Consider the following 11,637-nt stretch of genomic DNA (forward strand, 5'->3'; position numbering starts at 1 on the left):
TATTACAATCTTTTCCTACGCCATATTTTAAGAGTAGATGTAAAACGATCTTTTGGTAATTTGGTATCTTCCGATCCCGTTCAATGTCAGTCAGGGCCCTGATCTCGCGAGAATCCCAGTGTTGATAAAATTCCATGGGAAGGACCGGACTGTATGTATTTCCACAGCTGTTTGGAAAAGGTATAATAAAACATATCTTCAGGTAACGCCACATAGTCTTTATATCTGCTTCTAATAATATTTAAGATTTAGTTTCTAAGAGGCTGACTTTAGCTCGAAAAGACACCATCCAGATGTCGGTAACTAACCGAACTTGTCTCTCGTGTGTCAAGAGGTGATTATTATTAGTTGTCAGTCATTAGTAGCTGACATGTTGCTAAAAACATTCAACTCCGCTAGCTTTATGGCGTGGTTGCTTTTGTTAATAGCGTTAGATATAAAAAGATAAATGACACGCTGGACTCCACATGGACTTTGGTAATGACGCAACGTCCGGGTATTTTCTGGTGCTCAGGGTTGTCAGGGCTGTTCTGTGGCAGTCTGTCTGTCTGTCTGTCACTTGTCAACATGTGCTGCAGTATGTAGGTAAGCTGAGGTATCCATGAAAACACAGGGCGGCAGCTGGAATGCTTTGAGTTTTCCATAAGCTCACTAGCAGTTGCTTTGACTGTATTGTTTTTAATCTAGAAACGATGTTGTGTTTCCGCTCCAGCATGCCCTGTGAAGTAAAGCCTCGGTTCGTGCTGCTGTACGGGTCTCAGAAGGGCCAGGCGCAGTCCATAGCAGAGGGGGTAGCTGAGGGGGCAGAGGAGCACGGACTGGTTGCTGAGCTCAGCTGCTTGAGCCAGGATGAGAAGGTAGCTGTTGCACATTATATCCCTTTTTTTCCCCCACGAAGCAGATCTTCTAAGGCATGGCTGCAGGCACACAATAACACATCAATAATATCTCAGTAAATGTAATGTTGCCTGATGATTTTTGTGGATATTAATGCAATGTTTCATATGGGTTAGTGGGAGACCGTTCACTGATTAATCATATAACTGGTTCCAGTACAATTTGGAGAAGGAGAATGCCCCAGTGGTCTTTATTGTGTCTACTACTGGAGATGGGGAACCGCCAGACAATGCCCTCCGATTTGTAAGGCGCATCAAGAAGAAGACCCTCTCCACTGACCACTATAAACACCTTTCCTATGCACTTTTAGGTAAATTCTATTATGAAGGCCTGAGGTAGCTTTTTTTTTCCTGCAGTTCATCTTCCAATATGGGGGACATATTTGTGTTAATCATTACAATACAGAGCACTGCACAGTGTTTACTGTTCGGTAGAGTTGCTGGCTTGAGAAAATCTTCATCTGTTTTCCTCTGTATGCTCCAGCTTTAGGAGACACAAATTATGCAAATTTCTGCAACTGTGGGAAGACAATTGAGCGTCGTCTACAGGAACTTGGAGCCAAACAATTCTATGCAACGGGATATGCAGATGATGGTGTAGGGTAAGTTCTGCAGAGAAAGGAAGTATATAAATCCAGCTTTCAGCATTTTGCCTTTAACCTACCGTCTCTTTTCCTCATTTTTTATTACTCTTATGTGTGTATAATCGTGTGGACTTCTCTTCTCTCCAGGCTGGAGGTGGTTGTGGACCCCTGGCTAGACGGACTGTGGAAAGCAATCAAAGGAGCCTTATCAAAAATGGCTTCTGATAGGACTGGTTACTTGAAAGGAGAAGCAGGGGACTCACCACAGGAAACTCCTGATTCATCCATACCAGATGTCCAACTAAACCTCTTAAGCATCACTGAGCGCCAAAACTGCGAGTCGGTCAGAGCATCCGTAGAACCGATCTCTAAATTTGCATCTGCTGCTTCACCTTCAGCTTCTGCTACACAGACTGCTGTTTCTGATCTCAGGCCAGCTCTTCCTGCAGGGAGCCCTGGGTTGGCTTCCCAGTCTCACGGTGATGCCAGTGTTTCTACATCAGCACCAGAGACGAAGACCGAGGATACTGGAGTTCCTCGTGTTGAATTGGCAGCCTCACTGACACGCTCCCTGCCGCCACTGTCAGAGTCCTCACTCAATGTGCCTGCTCTACCTCCTGTGTACCTGGATGTCTCTCTTCAGGAGGTGGATTCTGTGGAACAGGTGAGGAATGATGCTGCAGATAAAAGCAGTATTTGTGCTGTTACTGTATATCCACCCCTTTATGTCATACATTTTTTCTTTCAGATGGATGGACTGTTAAACAAAGACACTCTTTATGAGGTTCCCATATCCAGGGCAGTTCAGCTGACCAGAGGAGATTCAGTAAAGATGGCCCTACTCTTAGAGCTGGACATCTCTGTAAGCTTGACTTTTTGACATTTTTCTAAACCTGCAGTATGAATTTAGATTTAAATTGCAACTTGAGATTTGAACTTTTAATGCTTCTTGTACATTTTTAGGCTTACCCAACAATAACACATCAGCCAGGAGATTCGTTTGATGTGTTCTGCCCAAACAATGGCACTGAGGTGGAGGACATGCTCCGCAGATTGGGCCTTCATGACCAGAGGAACCGCAGAGTACACATTTCTCTACGTAAAGACAATAAGAAAAGAGGTAAAGTGGGGCTTTAACATGCACCCTATGCTTACAATTGTAACGTTGCATTTTTTTTCTTCAAAAGATTCTTATGTTTGTGACATTCATGTCTACCCCATTATAATAGTTCTCAAATGTTTTATCCTTCTTGGTTGTAGGTGCCCAGGTGCCACCCTACATTCCCCAGAACATCTCTCTGCTGTACCTGCTCACATGGTGTCTAGAGATCAGACACGTTCCTAAGAAGGTACTGTATATCCACATACAGCTACCTACTTTATAAGTTCTGTGGCCAGGACACTTTTTGTTATGACATCCATACTTGTTTTAGTGTATCAGCATAATAAGAGGGGAAACAATTTTTTAAGTGTCATTTTTGTTTTTTTTTGCAGCTAGAGTGCACCGCTTTTATTTGTGTTGTCAAAACTGGGAGAAAAGTGTGTTTTATCTCATGAAGAAGTGCAATTATATTTTGACACGGATGTTCCCATTTATTTTACGATGCTTACTGAACAGGCAAATGGGTACTTAAATAGTCTGTCGTGACACATTTGCATGGCTTCACAGTTTGGTTTGATAAGCTCAGGCAAGACTGGATTTATTAATTGTAGGTACTAGGCTGAAATAATGATTAAACTTGCCTGGTCCTCTGTGGCAATGAAGATTAACACATTTGGTGCACAGAAATGTAAAATGGCCACAGTCTTGCGCTTTGGCAGTGCCACGCAGTACCCTGTGCAAGTTTCTCCTCATCATTACATTTGCAGCATACTTATACTAATATTACTAAAGTGACTAATTTGTGTACCTTCCTGTCTATTTTCAAGTTATTTATTCCACCGTATTACACCATCATTCTGATTTTTACCATGCAAGTTAAGTTCATTATTTAAAAGTCCAGTGTGTAACATTTACTAGCATATATTCATATAATATAATATTCATAGGTATATTTTCATTAGTGTGTAATCACCTGAAAATAAGAATCATAGTGTTTTCGTTATCTTAGAACGATCCTTTCTTATCTACAGAGACCAAAATAAATACCATTAATTTCCTTCTGGCATGAGCTGCATCAGTAATTTACAGTTCTTCGTAAACAGCACACTGAATGACAAAAGGGACACATTTAGTAAAATGTCAAAATATGGCAGCAATCCAGTTGCTTATTAATCAATACAACATTTTAAGTATTGCTAGCTGAGCATGCAGCATTGCTCAAGGCGCAGAATTACACAGCACTTGCAACACACCATCCCTAATGGCACACAGCGTAATAACATTTGATATGTTATGCAGTAAGATATTGCTTAGTCAGTATGATGAATTAAGTGACATTAAGGGAAACATTACTCCTGATTATCAGATCAAATTGATAATGTGTCATAAGTATATGTAGTACATCCTGATTGTAACAGTTACCATCAGTTCATTTCCCTGCTGTATATAAGACTTGTGTCTCACTTTCTCCCCTGTGTTATTAAATTCCTGCACACAAATGGACAGTTTCAGGTCAAACTTTTACTACAGACTTACAAGGCAGTGAGAGTTTCATTTTACAACACCTGTCTGTGTAATCCGAGCAGTTAATCTGTTTTACTAAAGCATTTACTACAACACTATAATCTTTATGCTCCATGATTTTTTAGGATAGTGAAAGATAATTACCTCAGCCTTAGTAAGTGCAATTCCCAATAATCTACAGCAGCAGATACAGAAAGATATACTTGGCATGTGCTGGCTTGCCATTTCTGTTGAGATAAATATGAATATTATTACTGAATCCATGCGGAGACTGTGCCAGATGCAGACACTATTTTTTGACACTAGTCAAATAGTTGTGAAATTCTGTCTATACGGGATGGATTGGAAGATGGGGATAATAATTCTTCCAGTGCAAGCTACAAGAATGTGCCACTAATCTCTCCATACATGCCCTCATAAACTATAATGAATCACTGAAATTATACAGAACACTTACCCATTACAAATATTCAGAAGTTGCGATTACTGTATCAGAGTGGTTAATGTTTGCAGAATAAAGTAAAAATCACTCCAAAAGTTCTTCAGGAGTTGTATTTTAATACTTCTACATTAAATCCTTTAATTAACACCACAGCCTACCAGAGGATTAACAATAATTGATGCAATACCAGTTAAACAGCAGCTTCTTCTGTACATTTAACATATGAATTGATTGCATTACTGGATTTTAAAGAATTTTGTTTGAGGATTATAAGAATGCCTATTTGTCTCTGCTCATTTCTCTGTAGTGATAAATACATTTAAATGTCTAAAATGAGAATTTTATGAGGGAAATAAAATGACTATATTCCGTAAGTGGATTGGTGTCACGGTCTACCACTACAGTTTTCATTTAATTAGAAAACTGTAGAAAAGATTTTTTTTTTTATATGTCTTGTGTACAACGCCACAATGAAGTTTGTCCTCCAGCAGTCTTTGAAAATGTATTAAATGCCTGTTTTTTTCTGTGAATGAAAACTTTCATATCACTGCAAAAAGTCTCCAAGTTACTTCACTTCTGATTTCTGCCTCTTTTGTCAGGCATTTCTTCGAGCGCTGGTGGAGCATACAGGGGACGCTGTGCAGAGGAGGAGACTGCAGGAGCTCTGCAGTAAACAAGGCACCGCAGACTACAACCTGTATGTGAGAGACCCAAGCCTAAGTGTCCTGGAGCTTCTCGCAGCTTTCCCATCCTGCTCGCCTCCTCTCAGCCTCCTCATAGGTCAGCGTGCCTGCTGTTATCTCACTCACTCAGACCTCTTAAGGTCCATAACAATCTTGTTTTTGGGGTAAAACTGTCCTTGCTAGATGTACGACATACACTTAACTTAATCTTCATGTCACATAGCAAATAGGTGCATTGAATGTGCAACATTCATCCAGTGACTAATGAGAAAACTCAGTGACTAATATTATGGCATATTGTTAAGATGTTTTTTCTTTCAGTTTGTTTACAAATTTATTATAATACATGCATATTTAATTAAATGCAGACTTTCGTGTTGCCTGAAGCAAATGGGATCACAGTGATTGACATAAGATTGGGATTTAGACTGCACCTGCACAAAATATCAGTGGAATAAACTACTTCATTCAATTTATTTCACTTTTGAAAAGACCTCAGGTTATGTCAAGTCTGTCTATTATATTCAGGCTGGTTTGTCTGTCTGGATAATTTCTTCCAGTAGGGGTCACTGTAGCTCCAGTAAAGCTTGCTTTGAGAGCAAAGTCTTAGGGCTGATTTTTTTTCATTTAATTATACTGAATGGTCAGACAACGTATATCAGAGGGCTCCCCAAAGGATCAACACTCATTCCGCTGTCTCATTTTTAAGTACATGTTGACCAAATATGGTCTTTGTGTCACAGTTTCTGTGACTGTATTGGCAGTATTGTAGCTGCAAGTCAAGAGACATTTTCACAGTTTATTCATTATATCCCTCCCTGTTAATAATATTGATCGATTTTTGCTGCTGTCAGCCATCGATACCAACCCCAATTTGACCCTTTGAGCCAACGGTTGTAAGAAAAGTACCATTTTCTCCCAGCTCATTAAGATAGTTGGCCAGTCATTCAGTATAGATCTAATAAGCTTTGACTGAAACTTACCAGACAGTGAAATTAGTTGGCTACAGCTTTACATACAAGTTGAGTTGTCCTCTAAAACAGCTGTGTCACAGCTCTTGGCTTACCCCAGTGTCAGTTATTTTTGGTCTACTTGCCAACCACAGCACCTTTTTTTTCAGTGGTGAACTGATGCAGAAATTGGGAATCGCGACAATCGTGCCCTCGTGAAAAATGCGGTGTTGGAGGCCCTTCGGGGGCAACAGCTGTTATTTGGGGGACAGGGTGGTGTTTACTGGTGAGTCATTGAGCTTTTGCAAGGACACAAGCGAGCAGGGTCAGTTTGGATCGTAGGTTAATGGTCATCTCTGACTCAGTCTGTTGCTGCTAAAGTACAGTGCTGCAATTTTTGCTCTGTTCGTGGTTCATTACCCCGACCGAAGGGGAGGTGTTTGCTGATCAGAGTTTACGCTGTTATACACTAACTATAAATAATGAGGAGAGATGTTTTTAAGCCCAAATGTCTTTGGCCAAGTGCAGGCTGGGTGTAAAAGTAAATGCTGGGTACAAATTGAGAAAGATACCTGCTTCCCAGAGTCAGCTCTCTTGTTATATGGTCCATTGTTTCACATAGTAGGTCAGATGAAAAACTTTGGGGTCACAGCCCCTGAGAGCTGAATGCTGTCTATGAGCATCTTTTTCAATTTGCTTTACCGCAGGGCTCAAATGAAATTGTACCAGGGTGCAGTTTTTTTCTTTTTTTCTTTCTTTAGCCCGATTGTGACCTGTGGAAAAAATTAAAGCAAACTAAAGTAAAGTGCCCCCCCCCCCTCTCCAGAGAAGCTTGAAATTTAAAAATAAGGTTTCCTGGTCACAAAGAACACACTGTATATCACATATAATTCCATTTTTATTCATTTAAGATATAATAAATGCCATGGAAAACTTTTAAATGGTTTTGGAAAACCATGAGCTTGCAGGTCCTTTTCTCAGAAGTCTCTTGAAATTAGCATTTGTAGTCTATTAAAAAAAGGAAAAATCTTCCCAAGGAGAATTCCTTTTAATGCTTTAATGCTAACAACCTCCTTAATTTTCCCCTAATTCCATCTGCAGCCAAAGAAACTATCCATATATCTTAAGAAGTATAACTTTTATGTTCAACCACATTGCTATCTCATTTTTTTCCCACCAAAATTGTACTTCTGCATATAAATTGCAGCACAGAAAGACTTTTGAGATGGAATAGATTATATTGTTGTGCAGAATGATCGATGATACCCCTGAAAATGATCATTTCTGAAAACATATCGGGGACCCTGGGACTGTATTTTTTGGAACAGAGATCTTTTTTTTAAGCTGCATATTTTAAGGTGTGTCCTCAAGCCACTCACTGCAACAAAAAAAACCTTTGTGCTCAGAGGTTTTAAAAGTGATATATCCTCTGTATCTACCAGCAGTATCATCATGGTGCAGTGATGTGAGATGATGGATTGATTGTCCTCTGTTTCGGACATGTGCTGTCACTCTGTGATAGAAAGGCAGGAACTCGAGCATCGTGCAGCAGCAGAGGATTGTGTTAACGTACATGATACACCGTCTGATGGAGAGGTGTGTGTGTGTGTGTGTGTGTGTGTGTGTTTGTGTGTTTCCACTGATAGAAAGGATTGCTGGATATGTTATATGTGATAAATTTTGTCCAAAACGATTTTCCCCTCAGGGAGTTACTTACTGCCCTTATATGAGAAACAAGAATTCCATTGCATCGAAACTTAGTCCGAATTAATTGCTAAGATTTATTTACAAATGACGAAATATAGCCTAGTGATTAGAATAAAGCAAGGCCAGTGTGTAATCGTGGCTCTCCTTGTAAATTTTCCTGCCCTCCAGTCTTTAATACATTACAGGCCTCCATGTCCTAACATTTAAACTTCTTTTTCAGGATGAAAGTCCTCACTAAAGTTAAATTTTTTCCCCCATGTCTTGCCAAACATTTGGCCCAAGATACTACTACATATCAAACATCAAAAATAGACCTGCGAAGATTAGTTTATTAATCAATTAGTTCATTCATCCATCCTCTGGTGCCAGGTTCTCAAATGTAAGCGATTGCTGCTTTTCCACTCTCATATGATAGTGAACTGAATATCTTTGGGTTTTGGAGCGTTGGTAGAATAAACAAGCAATCTGGGCTTTTGGGCTGTGGGAAATCGTCATGGATATTTTTAAATATTTTCTTACATTTTATAGACAGAGTGATTAAGGAAATAATCAGCAGTTACCCATCAAAAATCATCTTCCGGTAATACCAAACCAGAAGAGAAACATCAGTTATAACATTTTATATATATATTCTTTTGAATACCATGTTTTTGTACAAAAAGTTGGATGCAGAATAACGGAAGAAAGAAAAGAAATGCAACAAGCCTAAAGTTTTAGAACCGGGCCATCGTGTTTTGCGTGTAAATAGAACAACAAAATCAAACTTGTTTTCTATATGTTTGAGGCAGCAGATGCTGTTCTTCTTTCACACTGACGTACGGTCTAACATTGAATGGTAAAGTACTCTCAACTGAGCACAAAGGTCTTTGCTTCTTAGATCAATTGTAAACAACAGAAATATCATATTTTTTCCCCATATTTTACCATCCTAAATATATGCAGATTTGGTTTAGCCCGTATGTCAGTAGCCCACTGTTCTTTACTCTCTAAAAATGTGAGAAAAGTGAGAGCCCTTGAACTTTTTTTTTTTTTTTGTCTTTTAGTATCTGAGGGAATCTGGATGAAACCGTAGTAGAAGACTGCTGTTTGGGCGAGGCCTGTGTTTTTGTTTGAAACTCACTTTTAAGTGTTTCATGCATCACCATACAAAAAATAAAAATCTTCAGCTCAAAGAGATGAAATGGATGTCAAAGTGCAGAGCTGTCTGGCTGACACCCTGAGCTGTTTAGATATCGGAGAAATCCAGAAAGAGACGAGAGAGCAGATTTAGTCCAGCTGTTTGTCTTTCTAAGCAATTTAGCAGAAAAATGTGTTATTGTAAGGCCTCAGCTGGTGCATATGGTGCAGATTTACTTTCCCAGGTTCATCTTTCACTGAGATACAAATAAAATGTAAGGGAGTACATAACTAGCACATCACACAACTCTCATTCTTTTTGCCCATGTCTAATAGTTGGTGGTGGTAATAGTGTAGCGAATGGCTAATCTTTGTGCTACAGGGTGAAAAGTTATCTAGAACTCTTCTAAGTTTTCCTGATTACTCTGACACATCCTCACAGATGCAATGCACACAGCATATTACCCAAAAGAGGGCACCTTCATGGCTGGCATTGAAATAAGGTCTGCATAAGCAATCTGTTTCCTACTGGCTCCACATCTGGACACTTGGGATTCCATAACCCTGAGTTTGTAATTTCATAAATATAGAAGTGTGTCCTAGAAACAAGACTGTAACCTGGGTGGGGGTTACTGAGGATAGATTGGTAGGTAGGATGTCTCAATGGACCAAGATGACTTTCACTTATTTTGTCTCCTCTCTGTCATGGGTGTCTGTGTAACAGTATCTTAGCAATACAGCAGGATGATTGACAGTTGTGCTTGCCTTTCAGAGCATTTGCCGAAACTGCAGCCCAGGCCTTATTCAGCAGCCAGGTAAGGTGACAGAAAAATAAGAATGCAGCTTACGTTTTGTACTGCATGAAACTGTGCACAGATGTTCTCTTATGGCATCATTTACTTGGAATAACAAATATCATATGAGTACGTATGTCAGTCTGTCTTCCTAATTTCTACTAGCTGAAAAATAAGCCTTCATTAAGAAATTGTACAAAGATAGAGTAGTTAATGGAGAAGAATTGAATTACTGGATGTGTTTCCATATAATTTACTGGCCTAATTTTGGAGTTAAAGAATCTGTGAAACTGACCACTTTTGGACATGCAACAAGTGAGGAATTACATTTACAAACTCTCCTTTTTTTATCTTTTTGTAATGGTGACTGCAACAGAAATATGACCTCCCTTCCGCTCATTTGTTTAGACCCCTAATTTATTCTCCTCAGGGGTCTCTTAAGCAGCCATCTTCTTCCAAGCGTGACTGTATTCTTAATAATGAAGAAGATGCAATATTTCTGAAAATCATGCAGCGTTTATTGCAAATACATCAGAAAATCTAGACATTGTTTGGCTTAAATGGCAACGTGATTGCCAAATAGAAACTAACAAAGGGGACTGTGTCTCAAAGTTCATAAATATTCATAATATTTACAAGATGTTGTATCGGAGGTATTATACACAAAAAGAAGATGCATAAGACTAAGACTGTGAAATGTAATTTTTTTGTGGTGTTGCAAGAAGAAAAGAGGTAGTTCTGTGTATATATATATTTTACTGTAACCCTATCACTCATTTTTTAAATCTGTGGCTATTTTATCCCTGTATCTGCATCTTGATATATTGCTAAATCCTCAACTTTGTTTATTAGGTACTACTAGACAAGATAGTCGAGTTCGCATAATATAATATATATTGATGCTGCACTATTGGCAGCTAGGAAATGCATTGCTTTCTGCTGCAGATCTGCTATTTTGCCAACTCTTTCACAGTGGTGAATAGAGCTTTCAAATAAGCTGACATTCGATAGGGTTTCTTATAACATCAAAGGGAAGCTCCATGAATAATATAAATTTTTCATTTTCAAATGAACTTTCATTTAGGGAGACATTCAGAAACTATTTTAAATAGAAACAAAACATTTGTGGATGTAATTCACTTATAAGCTCTGTAATGGGTGAAAAACATGCACAAATGAATGAACTGTAAATATTGTGTATCTTTTAGCAAGTTGTACTTAGTTTAAATAGGTCCAAGTGCTCCTTCTTTTTGCCTCACTTAGCCAGTCATTGATTTGCTCTTCCTGTTAAGCTAGTACCCATTAGGTCTGCTTTAAAGCTCATGTGGAACAGCAACATCTAACGCAATGTCAAAACTTATCCGCTCCTCTCATTAGTTCCTCACTTAGCTGCTTGTGTGTGTGTGTGTGTGTGTGTGTGTGTGTCTGTTTTTGCAGAGAGATAGTGAACGAACAGGAGAGATGGTGGCTATAGTTTATCAGATGGTGCAGAGACATTAGAGGCCTGCATTATTGATGCTGTGGTCAATAGAGGTCTCTAGTGGCCCACAGGAACTGGAGAGTGAAGGATGAGAAAGCGAGAGTTCTTCAGCCGGCAGTGTAGACTGGAATGGAGAGGAGGGAGACACAGTTTTATTGAAGCAAGACAGACAGGAAGTTATTTTTTGCTCACTCCTAGCTGTATTTTTATTTTATTTTTTCTATAATAAATGTCATTCTGCAGATCAGTTATTCCCAACCAGGGTAACCTTTATCCTAGGTTGTACTACCTGCTATACTTACCAGGGGTTATGTGGAAAGGTTGTGAAGTATCTCAACTAATTTGGAGAAAAAAAAAAA

General features: G+C 39.1%; 1 protein-coding gene across 3 annotated transcripts in view; it reads left to right on the plus strand.

Moving 5' to 3' along the window:
• Positions 1–34: 34 nt before the first annotated feature.
• mtrr (5-methyltetrahydrofolate-homocysteine methyltransferase reductase) overlaps positions 35–11,637 on the plus strand; it is an 18,237-nt gene continuing 6,634 nt past the window's right edge. The window contains exons 1-10 of one of the 3 annotated variants that reach the window (XM_035655005.1): positions 35–180; positions 713–857; positions 1,054–1,207; positions 1,381–1,498; positions 1,628–2,144; positions 2,229–2,342; positions 2,444–2,600; positions 2,741–2,829; positions 5,148–5,328; positions 9,777–9,819. In XM_035655005.1, coding sequence (XP_035510898.1) covers positions 714–857; positions 1,054–1,207; positions 1,381–1,498; positions 1,628–2,144; positions 2,229–2,342; positions 2,444–2,600; positions 2,741–2,829; positions 5,148–5,328; positions 9,777–9,819 — 1,517 coding nt within the window. In that variant the 5' untranslated portion in view covers positions 35–180; position 713. Of the gene's footprint in view, positions 203–488; positions 586–712; positions 858–1,053; positions 1,208–1,380; positions 1,499–1,627; positions 2,145–2,228; positions 2,343–2,443; positions 2,601–2,740; positions 2,830–5,147; positions 5,329–9,776; positions 9,820–11,637 lie in introns of those variants that run through there. The other 2 variants (XM_035654998.1, XM_035655013.1) reach the window with 2 other exon arrangements.

This window comes from Morone saxatilis, unplaced genomic scaffold, assembly GCF_004916995.1.
Source record: "Morone saxatilis isolate NCDOM2014 unplaced genomic scaffold, NCSU_SB_2.0 Contig0, whole genome shotgun sequence".
Classification (NCBI taxonomy): Eukaryota; Metazoa; Chordata; class Actinopteri; family Moronidae; genus Morone; species Morone saxatilis.